The 17,235-nt window shown below is 35.3% G+C and overlaps 1 protein-coding gene across 3 annotated transcripts in view; it reads left to right on the plus strand.

Moving 5' to 3' along the window:
- The first annotated feature begins 264 nt into the window (after positions 1-264).
- FUT8 (fucosyltransferase 8) overlaps positions 265-17,235 on the plus strand; it is a 37,217-nt gene continuing 20,246 nt past the window's right edge. Inside the window, exons 1-5 of one of the 3 annotated variants that reach the window (XM_042867467.1) lie at positions 612-684; positions 8,004-8,158; positions 9,282-9,397; positions 9,523-9,688; positions 15,733-15,847. In XM_042867467.1, coding sequence (XP_042723401.1) covers positions 8,157-8,158; positions 9,282-9,397; positions 9,523-9,688; positions 15,733-15,847 — 399 coding nt within the window. In that variant the 5' untranslated portion in view covers positions 612-684; positions 8,004-8,156. Of the gene's footprint in view, positions 685-8,003; positions 8,159-8,192; positions 8,240-9,281; positions 9,398-9,522; positions 9,689-15,732; positions 15,848-17,235 lie in introns of those variants that run through there. The other 2 variants (XM_042867462.1, XM_042867472.1) reach the window with 2 other exon arrangements.

The following is a 17,235-nucleotide window of genomic DNA, read 5'->3' on the forward strand; positions in this document are numbered from 1 at the left end:
TGTACGTATATATGTACTCCTATATAAAGTTACGTTTCTTCTGGTCATTTACAAACCAGAATTGCACATTGTTTACGTGATTTGTTCTTCAACTCAGTGGAAAGTTAAAAGTGCTTTTCTTTTCTGACTTGTCAGAAAGTAATAACGTTTTTGACCATCTACTGAATGTTAATGATAACACATTTAGCTTAATAGCAATCAAATACATTGTTATGTATCAGAATTATAATTTCAGATTTCTTTAAATTCTTTCCACAGAATATAATCCAAGAACAATACAATGTTAATTCTCTCTATGTTCAACTCCATAAGGATCTTCACTAAGGAGTTGCAGTGAGACAAACGCTGAGAAACATTTTCCTTCAGTACAATGTGGTGAAGTGGAGGAACTGAAATTATCCACTTCTGTACAGGCTAAGGACTTAAAATGTGTGTTGCTTTGTGAACAGAAGCAGTTCTGGAGTGAACTGAGCATCTGAAAATGCGGCCATGGACTGGTTCCTGGCGTTGGATTATGCTTATCCTCTTTGCTTGGGGAACTTTACTCTTCTATATTGGTGGACACCTGGTACGAGACAGTGAGCACCCAGATCATTCTAGTCGCGAATTGTCCAAGATACTTGCTAAACTTGAACGTTTAAAGCAACAGAATGAAGACTTAAGGCGGATGGCAGAATCTCTCAGGTAGGATCTAAAGATAAAATTATTAAAAAAAAAAAAAAAATCAGATTTAAATTTTGTTTTAAGCTTCAAATTTAAAAAACGTGGAAGTATTTGAGCCAGTGCTTTAATGGAAAATGTGCCAAAACATTTAAAGAAGTTAAATAATATTGTGCATGTTGTTTTGCTTTAATTTAAAGTTATTTGTCTGAGTGCTGCTGCCACTATAACAGAGTTCTGTACGTGACTGACTCCTCACTGTTGACTTCAAAGAGCTGCAATTGTTGTGATGTTTGAACCAATTAGAAAAGGTAGTGACTTTTGTACATTTGTGTGAAGTGACTGAAAGCTTTCATTTTAAAATGGTGAAAATTTGTACACCTTGTTGAAGGTATGTGTGAACTTGTTGAAGATGAACTGCTTATCACTAATTTTTTTCTTTACTTTGCTGCTAAACCAGTAATGGTACTTGTAGAATTGTGTGATCATTTCTCTTTTCCTTATTATTTGTTGCATTATGAATTGGAACTATTACAGTTCAAAATGTTTTCTTTCATCTTTTCAGACAGAGTGCTCTTGATATAGGTATCTCTTCTTATATCTCTGCATTGTTTTCCCAAAAACTTGTAAAAGGAAGAACTTATTAGGGTAGATGTGATGCCACACTCAGATTGCATCTAGATTGCATGAACATCGCTGCACACAACCTTAAAAGCTTTACTTAATTGCGGGGACAAGTGTGGAGGCAAAACTCAGTACAAAATTTTAGGGAATGGGAGAGTGGTATTTAAAACATGTATAAGTGACTCAGTGATCTCAATTCATTTACTTTTCCATCACAATCACATTCAGGCACCAAAGCATATGCAGAAGTGCTCTTGATAGCTGGCAATAAATTCAGGGCCTTCAGCAATTAATTCAAGCTTGTCAGCAAACATTCTGTCTTTGAAATGTTTGTTTCTTCCTGGATGAGCAGGATATCTGGAGCCTAAAAACAGAGTCTTAACATGCCGCAAGCTTTGAGGAGGTACGCTGTACTTTGCTGGGGTTGATAATGTAAGATCCATTGCAAGGTCAAAGTGCTAATTAGAAAATAATTCAACAGCAGTGTTTTTTTGTAAATAAGTTCCTGACTTATTTTCAAAATGTAAATATGTCTATGTAACATGTAGAGTAAACATATAGTTTACTCTGATTTGTATCAATAAAACAATTTGTTTATTTCTAGTCTAAGGCATGTTAGAGTAGAACATTCCTTCTCGGTACTTCAGATAATTGCTGCAAATTTCTGGACTTAGACTGGATGATCAACTAGAATCATAACTGGATTCAAATCAGTACTTATATGAATATGTTACTGAGATATTTCTGAGACCTTTTGTTCTTGTGATTTTATGTAACTATAGAAGAATTTGAAATTCCTGCACTAGAAAATCTAAAATGACTTTAAAGGCCTATTTGATTAGCAGCACACTTACATGTACCTGGGACTGGAAGATGCAGGTTTTTAAAGGAGGTGGTCTGAGATTGGTGAAGCAGTAGACTTTGAGGGAAGTGACGTAGGACGGTATAAAGGCTTTCCATTATTTTGGTTGAACAAAGTCCACAATGTTTTTGTAGAAAACTCATAAATATGTTTGAAAGATGTTTACTGTTCAACCCGCATCATTTATTAATCATAAGTGTGATAAAGGATTTCAGCATCTCATTTGTATGTTGACCAGATAGAGCAAGTGATGGTAAAAATAACTGTTGGCTTTAAAATAGCCTGTTCACAGTTTTAGAGTGACGTGGCTACTTAACAGGAGGCAGTAGCCAACAGTCAGTGGTTTGAGTTTGTATCCTGCAAGAGATTAGTGCTGCTGTAAACATATATCAAAGAAACAAAATCTCCTCAACTTCAGAAAATAAATTAGAGGATTGCTGTTGCTCTAGATGTGGAATATATTGCGTCATGAAACAGGGTTAAGTATACTCACAAATTTAAACATGTTTCAATATTAATTCCAACTTAAGGTCATTGGGAATTTAAACATAACAGGAGTGCCTAGCTGGAAAATTGCAGTAATAAACATCTGATTAACTTCACTAGTAAACATATTTTGACAATTAGATAAAATTTGTGGGTGGAGAAGATGCCTCAAGTTAACTTATCTCAGTGGGCAAAGAAGCTTTGTGAATGGCAGAAAACTACCATAGTATTCAGCTCTGCCATTAATATCAGATAGCTTGGCAAGGAGGAAAGGAACAGCAAGAGGATATGATTACAAGAACTGTGTAGCTAGAAGTCATCAAACCGATTTCTGAAATTAGAGAAAACTGGTATCTGATATGTATGGTATCTTTAATTGCTTGGAATCCTTAGTTATATAGTAAAATATGTTTAAAACCAGTACGTTTTGATTGCCCAGTATATCTCATCAAAATGGGTTCCTGTGGTTTCTTTGACTTCATCTTCACTTGATAAAAAAGCTCAATCATATGGGATGGTTGAAACTAAGTCAGACTGTGCTTAGTTACATTTAATTGTCCACGAAGCCAAGTATATGGCAACAAGAAGTGATCTTTCCAATGCTGTATTGCTACCAATTGATGTATCAGCCTCCCATCCCCACAACCAAGAAAAAAGACCCTATGAGCAGCTTAAGCATATGCAAAACCAAGCACACGAAAGCTGTTAATTGTCATATCCATGACAAAGCTTTGTTTGGCCCTTTTTTGCTTTATGATACTTAAAACACAAAAACATGTTTAACCTGTGGTTGGTTTTCTTCTCTGTAGGGTGTGTGGAATGGGTGGGGAGTAGAATTAGGGTTTAGGGCAATGAGAAGTCTTTGTTTTGTTTTGTTTTGTTTTTTCTAAAATATTTGTGTTTGATTTCACATCATGTTCTCACCATTTTTATGTCTGTATTTTATTGCACATATTGTTTGGGAATGGTTCATATTTTTATAACATTTTTTTGTGAGTTTATGTGAGATACTTTAAAAAAAAAAAAAAAAAGTACCTTGACCATGCAATGGTGTGACTTGGAACTGTCTTATATTTTTGAAAATTGCCTGAATTTAAAGTTTTCCTTTATGAATGTAGTGCACTTTGGTATTGCACTTCTGATGACTTCAGGTATCATTTCCTTTTTACAGAGAATTAGGAAAACCTTAAGTGAGAAATGACTAGCTTTTTCTGTTGTCACTATGATCCCATGTGAAAACTTTACTTGTTGGCTATAAATAGGCACAGATCTATACTAGTATTGCCAAAGAGAAATGAAATTAAAGGTGTTTTGTATTGCCTGAGCTTTAGAAATTATGTGCGTGATTATCGTTGTATAAAGAGTTTTGGAGAATTACCACAATCCTTACATATTTATAAACAATATTGGTATGAGCAAATCTGGGCTTATTTTAGAAGTAGCCTACATTTCATCTGTACAAAATAGAAATAACATGAAATTCTTTTATACATTTTACTGTTCCATTTCCAGTAGAATTGAAAGAGCTTTTTAAGAACACGTTGTAGATGTCATAGGTCTTGCAACAAGAAGAGAAATCTTCAGTACAATTTTTGTTATTACTTGTGCAAAATATGCTAGAATGTGGAATAAATCACAGTATTGCATAATTTTTCATTGTTAGCCTGCATTGCAATTTTGCCTGAAGTTTGAATTTACTAGTACATTTACGATATGATTGCTGAAAGCTGTCATTGTTGCATATAAATGACATAAGGCCTTCAGGAGGAGGGGAGCTTAAAGTGGTTACTTTTACAATTTCTGATTTTTGTGAATGGAAGCTGGAAAAGGTGTTTGTATGCCATCATCTGTACCCTAGACTTCATTTAAAAGTGTATTAATGGTTCAGAGTACTCATGTACTCCTTTGTAAGTTGCTGAGAAGATGTTCGCAGTTCTGTCTTTTGTTGTTAGTGTTACCCTTTCCTGGCATATATGCATGACATTATAGGAACCATCATTTTCAGAATTCTCTTCAGGAAAACAGATAATCTTGTTAAATGTGGTCATATTGTGTTCGTTTTACTAATATGTCACAGTTCATTTATATTTAACAATATGTATTTATTCCCTAAAGTATACTAAACATTACATAATGTAGAACCTGCAATTGTTTTAATAAATACAATAACCTATTTCTTATTTGAACAGGACCAAGTGTTACAAAGTGGAGCAGGAGTGAAAAAGGGCAAAATGTAATCAAACAAATAAAACTAAGAACCAGTTATTCTAGATATTATTTTCGTATTTCTGAGTATAGCTTCGGAGCAAAGAGATAGTACTTTCATTTTGGAAGAGCACTATAAGTGCTTTAATGCAGTTGGAGCTGAGGGTGGACAGAATCCAACCCCGGTATCAATTGATTATATGCAAATTTAATTATTAGAATACTTCTCTCCATTTTTCTGAGCAGTTTTTGGATGCCGAAAGCCTGCAGAACCTAATAAGGGCTGAAAGGGAATTGGATGCAAAAATATTTTTGATGCAATTTAAAATATTATTTTAAAATATTATTAAAAATATTATTTTCTATTAGATGCATTTAAATGATGCAAATTCGAGGCTGAGATGATCTCACAGGGCCAAGGTGTGAGGAGGAAAATCATTCAGGTATATGCTGTGAATTTCTGCTCTTTATTGGTGTTTTTTTTTCAATAATGAATTAAGGAAAGGGGCACATCTTCAGTGGGTGTAAATCAGCACTGCTGCTTTAAATTGGCTAGGAATTCTCACTGGAGGTAACCTTTAGTATTTTCTTCCAGTTTTATTTACTAGGGCGGTTTTATCTTAGAAGTGTGAAGTAACAAATTCCTTCTGTTTGTTTGTACTCGCTAATAATCAATAAAGAAAAGACAATCCTAATGTAGATTAAGTTATTTGTGAACCTTCCAGCACTATACAAAGCACTCAGAAAGGGGAAATGAAAGAATGAGAAAATATTTGTATGGGAACTGTTAAGTCATGGCCTGAGCCTCTGATGGAGCACCTGGTGATGAGGCATCACCAGCCCTGGGAGCACAAGTGCAAACAATTCAGCTCCCTTACCTCATTTTAGGACTGGCAGCTGACACAGAAGGATCTCTACTTGGAGATTCTCTCGTGAGGGAGCTTCCAGTAAGCTGTGATCCTCAGAAAGGGGTAAACTACTCTTTCTTTATGACCAAATCGTGATCGCTGACTTTCTGAAGTGATCTGAAACTGATTAAAAGCAACTGTATCTGCTGCTGCCTATCCTTACAGTATTTGTGTGAGCTTTTGACATCTAACAGTTTTCCTTTTGCTGACTAATTATTGTAAACTTTTAAATACATTGATTGGAAATTGGACAATGTTAGCATGTATTTACAATTTCTGGTTAAAATTTGTTTATAATATTTTAACAATTTGGCAGTTAATTGAATGTTGCTCCGTTACATTTTTTAGTTCTTTCTGCTTTTGGAGATTCAGGTTACAGATGGTTAATTTACCATCCATCTATATTACAAGAATTTAAAAAATGGCCTCAGTGATATGTCTGATGGGGGTTACACTTAATTCCTTTTTTTTCTTAGAGTGCAGCTGGATTTATTAAACAAGTTACGAAGCAGAAACTGCTTTTCTGTATAACCTAATCTTCGTGATGTTTAAAGTTCTACAGTAATATATTTATGAGTTCATTATGTAAAAGAGTGATATTTATGTTAAACTGGTAGGGAACAGCATGTGGATATAACAACTTGTAAGTACTGAGGCAAATGCTTAAAATAAAACTACTGTTTGATGTATTATCATGGCTGACTGTGTGAATGGGTTATAAATCTATTTATTTTGTATTTATAACTTAATTTACAGTGTTATAGCAATAAATGAAGGTTATGTGCTAGATGCTTACTGACATTTTCATGATAGTTGACATGAATGATCATCATTCAGATAAACTTGTTTTAAATTCACTTCTTAAATTTTAAGGAGCAAGTCAGTTGTCAGGGCTCACTTCGATATGGAAACCTACATATAACTTTTCTCAATGAGAAATCTTATCTGTAAGTATGTGTTATTCATAGGGTTGTCTGCATCTGAAGCTATCTGAATAAATACTGTGAAAGTAGTTAAAGATTGCAAACACTTTTCCCTCAAATATTACCTTATCTTCAACTCAAGGATGTACTTGTAGAAGGCATTAACAAGAAAGCCGTGCTAATTACTGAGGAGAAACTTTTCCTTAATTCTAAGATAGGAGGAGGACAGTAGTTCCCAGTCTAACAAAGTAACAGATTAAGGAAAAAAAGTTATCTTCGTTATCCTAAAGTGGTGTAATTTTTAAAAATCCAAAGTAGTAGTTTAGGATAATCCCTTCCTACCTCCATCCTTGCTCTTTTTATCTTGCGTGTAAACATTTTCCTTGCACTGTGTCAGAGCAAGTTGAGTTTTAAATGGCACGTGCTCCTCTTTTTAAAGTCTTGGTTGTATCAGATGATAACAGTTATTGTGCTTCATTCATATTATCCATCCTTCTGTAGGATTTAATTGCTACCTTAGCAGACTGAATTTATGTTTGGAGGGTTTGTAGGCTGTCTGAAGATTTCCATCGATAACACATTTATATCACATACCTTACTTCACAAGTTCTACTCTTATGGAATGTGACTTGTACAAAATAAGCTGCTCTATTTTTCCTTGAAAACTTACAGTAATTCTGTGGTGAGTTCTCCTGTCACAGTCTAAACTGTGATACCAAACAGATGGATTACAAGCACGTTTCAATCTTGTGGTTATAAAACCTGCTGTAGGAGCTGAAATTCATTTCAGTGTAGTTTTTTTTAATGTTGGTTTGCACATGGTAATGCCATGTGTTGGTACAGTGTTGTACTATGCATTTGTCAGAGAATCAAATTCACGAATATGTGGTCTTTGCTTATTTATACAGGAGGAGGATGTTTTGTGAGTACATTTAAGCTTAGAATATTTTCTATGGTTTTGTTACGTTCGCTCTCTCAGCATGCAACAAAACAAATGAGCAGTTATTGATCACTCCTTTCTATTTACCATGGTGGAATGAATGGCAAGAATTTTAATAGGCAGATAAAATATCTCACGCTAATTTAATTATCCCTAAATTGCTTCTAATATGGAGTTTTAAGACTAGAATTTTTTACTACATTTCAATCATGCCACATAACCTTCTACCTTTTTCTTCCCTCAGGTGAAATTAAAAAAGGAGGGTCGGGTCTTAATGTAGTGCTTTATGTAATACACTTTTCTCAAATGCATATTGAGTATTTACACCTTTCAAATGTTTAGTTGCAAATGGACTCTATCATCTCCTAAATTTATGTTACTATTTCATTATCCAGATCTGAGAGACATTGAGGTTAATGACAACCTTCTGAAGATTCTACTGAGATATAATTTCAGTTCTAGGGTGATGATAAATCCTTCTAGCCTCCGTTTTCTCTGTGCAAGAGGCATCATTGGTCTGGCAGAAGATCTTTCATTGTCTTGAAACTATGTATGTATGTGTGGAGAGAATATCTCATTATGATCACATACTGTTTGGTGATAATGAGGAATCATCTTTGTGTTCTCCAAGGTTGTATTCTTTATTATTTTAGGGATTTTCTTTCTTCTTTACCTATTCAGGGCCATCTTTTACAGAAGTTTTGTAAAAAATGGAGTAATTTTTAATGCTCAGATTCACCAGAAGTTTCATTTCTGCGTAGTTAAAAAGGGTTTTTATTTTCCCTCAATTTTTAATTCATGAAGCACATAGATGATATCATCTAACTTCTATTCTTCAACAGTTTCAGTTTGTTAATTTGTTGATTCAATTTGAGATGATAAGCAAACCTCTGTAATACTCTAAGGGCTGATAGGTTGACTCACAGGTTTCAGGATCTGTATTTCCATATTTCTCTTGCGCTTACACACCAGAGATTTCACAAATGGATGTTGCGTTTGCTAGTGTTGCTTTAGGTCACCAGTCACTGAGATAAGTGCAGTCATGAAAAATTTTCATAATAGTGCATTTAAGAAGCTAGGATCTTGTGCTGAGTCTTTAAAAAAAACAAAAGACAAACACATTGAAATCATATTTATATATGTAGGACAATTAATTCAAAAGTGGAATTGCTATGGGGGAGTCCTGGCTCTCTAGAAATACGTAGCCAGCATTCAAGAGCTGAATGTACTTTTCGTAAAAAATAAAATGTAGTCAGAACTTGAATCTTCTAAAGGCACATCCCTGAATTAGCCTTTGCTTGTGTGCCTGTCAGTCCAATAAATGGCTTTGGTTATTCCTATCAGAAAAGGAGTTAAGCTGCTGCAAATACTGATTTCCTAAGAAGGACCTTGGGTTGATATTGTATCTGAAGGAAAGTCTTGTAAACAGCATAGTGTAATGCAAGGTTGAATCTATGTGCTGCAGCTATGCTATGCATTGTTCTATTTTATGTCTTTGAGGTTTCAATATCTTTATGTTTATATATTTGATTTTTTCTAGTTAAAGAGAAAAATAAAAGCCAAGAACAGTAAACTAACATGAAACAAAAGTCAGAGGAGAGATGAATTATCACACAAAATTTAGTAAATGTAAGTTGTTTATAAATCATATTTCTTTATTTTGTATGTCCTAGGATACCAGATGGACCCATTGATCAGGGACCAGCTGCAGGAAAAGTACATGCTTTAGAGGAGCAACTTTTAAAGGCCAAAGAGCAGATAGAAAACTATAAGAAGCAGACAGGAGATGGTTAGTAGATAAGTTCTCTTTTACTTCTGAAATTTTTTTTTGGTATTCCATGTCACAAATGTTTTAGTTTTCTAACAATTGCTGATGTGTTTTTTTTTCTTTTTTTTCCTCTCTGATTTTAATAGGAGGCCTTGGAAAAGACCATGAAATACTAAGAAGAAGGATTGAAAATGGGGCTAAAGAACTTTGGTTTTTCCTCCAGAGTGAATTAAAGAAGTTAAAAAATTTAGAAGGAAGTGAACTGCAGAGGCGCATAGATGAATTTCTGTCTGATTTGGGGCATCAGGAAAGGTATTTTTATTAGCTGCTTTTGCATTTATAGTGGAAGGACTATGGATTGATTTAAATAAAATACTGATGTACTGTTTAAAAATTTATTTGGATAAGTTTCTGATATTTGGGCTAAAATAGCATGTCTGATGCATGAGAACAAAATTATAATTTAGTGGGGGGTGTAAATTATATATTCAGTTTATGTTACTACAGCTTACAGTGTGGCTCTTTAGCTTCAGTTTTTAACTGAAAGACCTGGGCCTCAGGTGCCAATTGTTGCTTTTCACTTGCATCTATGCATGTGCATGTATGCTGTTTTGATTTAACCCCAGCAGGCAGGTATCTCAGCACCGTACAGCCTCTTGCTCATTCTGCCAAGGTGGAATGTAGAGAATTGGAAAGATAAAAGTGTGAGAACTTGCAGGATAAAAGTTTTCCAGGTAAAGCAAAAGCTGTGAGTGCAAGCAAGTGAAGCAAGGAATTAATTCACTACTTCCTCTCTGATGTTCAGACACTTGCAGGAAAATCGGGTGTGGCACATGCAGCAGTTTGTTGGAAAGACAAACCTCATCACTCTGAACATCCCACCTCCTTCTTCACCCCAGCTTTCATTGCTGACTCCATATGATATGGAATGTCTTTGAGTCTGAGTCAGAAGTCCTAGTTGTGTCCCCTCCCAGCTCCTTGTGTATCCCCAGCTTTCCCATTGTCAGGGTATCACAAGGAGTAGAAAAGTCCATAACTCTGTGTAAGCACTACTCTGTAACAACTGAAACCTCTGTATGTTACCACTGCTATTTTCATCAGAAATCCAAATCACGGTGTCATAAATTACATTGCTCATTTGATCATTACATAATTGTAATTAATTTAAAATTGTGTAAGATCATTATTTCAGGATTAATTATCATTCTGAGGTCAATTTTCCCCCCACCTTAAAAGCTTAATGGAGAATATATTAGAAATTACCTTTATTAAAGTTTTCATTATTATGTTGTTGATATTCTGGCCTCTATATTGTTGAAATACTATTTGTAGTATACTAAAATTTGCTATGAGTTTTGTTCATCCTCAACAAAATTAATTCGTAAGTGTTACAAATTCAGTGAAACCTCTGTAAACCTATTATATTTAAAATGTTATCTTCCCAACAGGATTACAGTGGCAATTTCTGTCTTGTTAGTAAACAGTCAGAAGAAAATTTTGGAGTTAATTAAATATACTACCTTAAGCAAGTATCTCTCCCCAAAAAGCTGAGAAACCTGCATGTTTGAACATCAGTAGTAAAGCATGAGCCTTTGAAAATATTACTGTAGTAGAAGGAAAACCTGGTAAGAAACTTTTGGAAGTCATGTAAAATAATATTTAAAACCAATAGTTTAAAAATAATGCTTTTGATTATTAGTCTGGGCAAAGACTTCAGTTGATTTAATTTTGTAATTTAATCTTTCAAACACTAAAATGTCACAGATTGATGGTGCTTAAAGTGAGAAGGGACCATTCAATTATCTGGAGTTATTATCTATATAAAATAGATCATTACGTTTCATCCAGTTATTTCTCTGCTGAGTGCAATAATGTATGTTTGAAGTAAAAGAAGCGCTTGGTTAAAGCATAATTTTCTGAAAGATCTCAGGTCTTCAGTTAAACAGTCAACAAACAAATAAGCTACTAATTCCTTAGGCAGTTTGTTTCAGTAGTTAACTCAGAAATATTTATTTTCTTCCAGAGTTATTTTCTTTTTGACTTCTTAGACTTCAAGCCATTGACTCTGACATACCTTTTAAACTGTGTGCCAAAACTGGAGCAAATAGTATAATGTCAGACTTACTGAGATCTGTCATAGAGACCAAATAACTTCTGTACATGCTACTGCTGTGTTTATATACCTTAGCTGACTTTAGGCTGTGACGACAGTTGAATCTTGAATCGTGGTGTGATTTGATGGCAGAATACTTTTATGTCCCTCCATTACAGTTAGAAAGATTGACGTGGTGGAAACACAATAGAGGAGCATAACAGCAAAGGGACTAGCACTGATGAAATGGTGTTAAAAGAGAAAGGAAAGATGCTCACCCATCTCTGAAGATCTGGGCTTGCAGGAAAGACACCACAAGGGAGGGATGGATCTTCAACCATGAATCCTTCCCTAGTGGCAGTCAGCCCTTAAATGGGGTCTAAGAGGGGTGCAGCCAGGCTCCACCCCTTCTGGTCATTCAGGAATTGCCTTCATCTGAGCTCCTAGAGCTAACTGGGTTGTTTCCCCAGTGCTCAATCAGTGAGTGATTCAGGCTACGACTTGACAGTTACCATACACCCTGCCTCCCAGCATGAGTTGTTTTCTTAGTCCTTTCTTTCCAACACCAATGACTGCTAGTTCGTTAAACCAATGTGCAAGTTACCTGTATTTTTGTCTGACAGCCTTATCTTCATTTCTGTCTTTACTTAAGGATGTGAAGAAGCACATACTTCTTACGCTAAATATTGAAAATGTGCATTGTAGACCTCTGAAATTTATTAGATGAATCCTCCTATGGAATCACAGAATGGTTTGGGTTGGAAGGGATCTTTAAGATCACCTGGTTCCAGCCCCCTGCTATGGGTAGGGACACCTTCCTCTGACCAGGTTGCTCGAAGCCCATCCAGCCTGGTCTTTAATGCTTCCAGGGAGGGGGCATCCGCAACCTGACTGGGCAACCTGTTCCACTGTCTCACCATCCTCACAGTAAAGAATTTCTTCTGATATCTAGTCTAAATCTACCCTGTTCCTGTTCCCTTCATCCTGTCACTACATGTGCTTATAAAAAGTTCCTCCCCAGCTTTTCTGTAGGCCCCCTTCAGGTATTGGAAGTCTGCTATACAGCTCTTCTCCAAGCTGAAGAACCCAAGCTCTCTCAACCTGTCCTCATAGGGGAGGTGCTTCAGCCCTCTGATCATCTTCGTGGCCCTTCTCTGGACCTGCTCCAACTACTCCATGTCCTTCTCTTCTTGGGGTCTCCAGAGCTGGACACAGTACTCCAGATGGGGTCTCTTGAGAGCAGAGTAGAAGAGCAGAATCACCTCCCTCAACCTGTTGGTTACTCTTGTCTTGATGCAACTGATTATATGATTGGCTTTCTGGGCTGTAAGTGCATGTTGCGAGCTCATGTTGGATCTCCTGTAAGCAGCACTCCCAAATCCTTCTGCAGTCTGCTCTCAAGCCATTACTTGCCCAATCAGTATCTGTGCTTGAGATTGCACCAGCTAAGATGTAGGATGTTGCACTTGGTCTGAGTGAGCTTAGTGAGATTACATAGGCCCGCCTCTCAAGCCTGTCCAGGTCCTTCTGGATAGCATCCTTCCCTATAGCATGTCAGGTGCATTACTCAACTTGAAAGTCCAAAAGCATTGTAGTACTGGAAGAAGTTTGTAAGATACAATCAATAACATTTGTGCTTCTTCTTAAAAAAATGAAATTTATTGTAGAAGTAGTCTTAAATTATTTTTCAAAAGCAAAATGTCATGATGCCTGTTGAGTCTTAGAAGCAAATCTGTGCAGGCATTTTATATGGTGAGGTCTTGAAAGAAGACTGAAGTTTTTAGGCAAAAATTGAAAACTGAGAAATTAGTGGCTAGTTTTGTTTTTTAAGAAAGTGTGGAGTGATATTTCAAAATATGAAAACAAAAAGAAACAACGTAAGAGAAGACATTCAAAAATGTTTGGCTGTATTCAGCCTGTGTACTCTGTATTTGCAATGTTGACTTCGGGTACTGTAAAGATCTTGTGTTGCAGGATGCTCTTTTTTGTTGCCTCTAGTCCATAGTACGTTTGTTCTTTCACCTTTAAGGTCTGCTTCTTTCATTGTCATGTCAGTCTTTCTCAGTAAGCTACAAGATGACTCCTAGCCTTCCCATGTGCAGCCTTTGGCCTGTGAGGCACTGCTGTCTCTGGGATTTTCTTTTCCCTTAGGATATGCAGTAGCCACCTAGACTGTTCTTCCCTACATGCAGTCTGACCTCTTCCCTGAAAATAAGCATAACTTTAGAATGAGCCAATAAAATGCTGTCATTCACTCTGAGAATCACAGGATTTGGGGTGTTTTGGTTGTTGACATGTTTTTCTCTTTTGGAAGTATGTGTGGACTTGTTGATTTATTTTGGAATTTAAGAAGTTGCTGAGTGTCCTTTTGTTGACTGAAGTAATGAAGAATGGTTGCCTATGTATCTTAACTAAATGAAATTTCTTATGTTAAGTTGGCATTATATGTACACACAGACTTGAACATTTCTAATCTAAATTATAATATGAGAAAAATATTATTGTTAATTTTAAGTACTTACAGCAGTATTTAATTTCTTTGTTACGGGGGAAGATGACGTATGGGTAAGAAATGTTGAAGTGACAAGATAGCTGTTGAAGCAAAGTAGCTATTTTCCTTATGAACAAGATCTTGTGTAATATGTAAGACTTGTTTCTGTAGAGATGATAGACTTCAAGACAGTTTATGTGACTCAAGCTAAGTAGTATTGGAGTTCCTTGCTGACCTTAATGCAAATGGACTATTACTAACACAATAGTGCTTCTACTGTCTGATGTCTAATCATTATTTCTTAGTTGTGTCCTTGGATTGTGAAGATTTACTCTGCGAGGGTGCTGGTCTTGGCAGATGTCTTAGTCCAGTACTGCATCACTACTTCTACTGAAGGAACAATATAGTCTGTTGCAAGTATATTATAGTTGCTAGAGGGAAGACAGTCTTTGAGATCAGCTTCATTTAACAGTGGAAAGGCTGTTTGATATGGAGTTAATGTAAAAGAACAGGTTAAACTACTAGTTGTTGTGATTGTATCCTATGTTAGCATTCTGTTGTTTGCAAAGTAGTTTTGTTACCCATGTTTTATTCCTTCTCTTCTCCTTGAGCTGTTACGGCTTTTGTGGTAGCTGACCATTTGATGAATAGTATTTGGCATCCTTTCAATTTGGTGACTAATATATATATTTTTTTGTCCTCTGAGTTTTTATTGAACTACAGTCTCTAACATGCTGATACATGTGATTTTTGTCATGTGACTAGGATAAATATCTAGCTTTAAAATGTTTTAATCTATTTTTTGATTTTTTTTGAGACAGATGAAACATCGATCCAGATTCTTTGATTCTTTACACATTCTATTTTCTAGGAGCAAAATACTTTTAGAGCACCTCCGAGATTTGAATTTGTGTTAGAAAGCAAAAATAGCAACAACCCATTTATGCTGTTAGTTAGAAATACAATGAAAAAACAAGTGTGACTTAATAAATATCTGCAACTCCAGTATCTGAAATCTTTGTCGTCTTAGCCCCTACAGTATCCTCTAATAGTCCTGTTCAGATTCATCTTTTGTCTGTGTTTTCCTATCTTGGGCCTGATCACTGGTCTATTAGCTCCCAGTATGGAGACTAACCCTGGTCATGGGTATTTGTCCATATCTTTTATAAGTCTGTATTATTAAGCCAAAGTGATGGTCTCTCATGCTCAAATGAACACAGCAGCTGTAAACTGAAGAATGCATGTTTTCCAGCAAGAAAATCAAAGGAAGTATCTATAACTTCAAGTGGTTAAATGCTGGGACATGTTTAACTGTGACAGTTGTATCATGATTTGTGTTATAACACCTGTGAATTTTTTGGTCCCTGGTTTACTTCACAGTTTTATAGGAGTAAATATATGTATACATAAAAGATTCTGGGCTTGTTCCGATACCTCTTTCATGAGATCATAAGGTTAGGTTTTGTGGTCACATGACAGTATTTACTTTCTGTGGGTTCCACTATGTTCAAAGAGCATCATCTCTAGTGTCCATGAGAATTATTCAGGATGTTTTTTCATTTATAGCCCATCTCCTGTGTAACACTATAATTATTTATGGTTATGGAACATATGTTAAATGGAGAACAGTGTCTTTCTTGATTGCTGTTTGAATTCTGGGGTTGGATGAAGAAACTTTTTGCGGCAATAACTGATGTAACTTTCATTTTTCTTGTATTTCATTTAATACTCTTGTGTTGTAATGTTACAATTGTTTTCCATTGTTGTTTATAGGTCAATAATGACAGACTTGTACTACCTCAGTCAAACAGATGGAGCAGGAGATTGGCGAGAAAAAGAGGCCAAAGATCTAACAGATCTGGTGCAGAGGAGAATAACTTACTTACAGGTAAAAAGAGAATGCTTTTTAAATGAAGGGAAACATTAAGAATTCTTTTGGTAGAGCACTTAGCTATATCTTTGTAATGAAATAATTGCACTATAGTTTGAAGTGAATGCTTATATATTAATGGAATTCATACAACAGAAATAAGAAAACTTATGTCAAAAACAATTTTGTGTGTGCAGAAGAACAGTATTTCAAGCAAGAGAGTTTAATAAGAAATTGATGGTTACAGTTCTAATTGTAACTGGGCAGAAGTGTATCAGATCTATGAGAAGCAATAGACTTCTAAATGGAACATTCAAATATGTGTCATCTATCTCTCTCAGATTTTTATCCTTGTTTCTGTGCCTTAAAAAACCAAAAAACCTTAAGGTGCAAACTCCTATCCTGCATGCCTATTCTCAATGCTGGGCATAAGGTTTTTGAGTCGTTATGAAGGTTAAAATGCCTATTCTGTAGGGATTGATGATCCCAAACTGAAATGTCTAAGACTGTATTTTGAATGCAAGTTAATGTGTTTTGCAGTAATTATGTTTAAAAATACCTGTGTGGATTTCAGGATTTTGAAGAGTGTAGTGCTTAGTATGGAATGTAAAACAGCCCATGGTCTGAAACTGCAGATATGCACCTCCACTAATTATATGACTGTACATAAAAATAATTTAAAAAAAGCAACAGTCTCCCTAATTCCAGAAACCAGAAACTTGATGTGGAGCATCCTAGTAAAATTTTTTCTTGCTGAATAATCATAGTACCGTATGGCATTCTTGCCTGGACATGTTTAACTGTGACAGCTATATAATTTTGGGACATCTCCTTGGGAAGTCATTTAGATGAATGATTGTGAATAGTGATGACTGCAGCTTCATTTGGATGATATTATCATAAATTTGATTTAATGAGGCTACATTTAGTTTGTTCCTTGTAGTCTGAGCAATACTTAAAAAAAACTAGGAGCTTATGTTTAACCAAAAGACAGTCTTTTCAGAGATGTTCATCATCAAGCCATTGAAAAGAACATGTAAAAGAAGTCTGTTCTTTAAGTTATTACACAAGGGCTTCAATAGTACTGTATATAGTGTAATAATGTGTTTTATGTGTGATAAAGCAAGCAAACAATTAGAAGAGTAGTATTTCATTTTTTTTCACTCTTTAAAACGTACCTATTTCAGGAAGTTTGTGATTTTACAGTGCCATCTCCCACTAGCAGAATATTTTTTGCTTTCAATTTGAAAAATTCGAAAATGACATTTTGTTTAACTTTGGAGATTGAAAATGTATGTTAGGTGAAAAACATTACTATAGTAATTGTATCATCAATGAATATACAGATGCTATAATTATGAAATAAACAAGAGAGTTTGGCTAAGCTGGTTATTATACCAAAAAGA

This window comes from Lagopus leucura, unplaced genomic scaffold (genome assembly GCF_019238085.1).
Source record: "Lagopus leucura isolate 7727_CA_CO unplaced genomic scaffold, USGS_WTPT01 Super-Scaffold_1, whole genome shotgun sequence".
In the NCBI taxonomy this organism is placed as follows: Eukaryota; Metazoa; Chordata; class Aves; order Galliformes; family Phasianidae; genus Lagopus; species Lagopus leucura.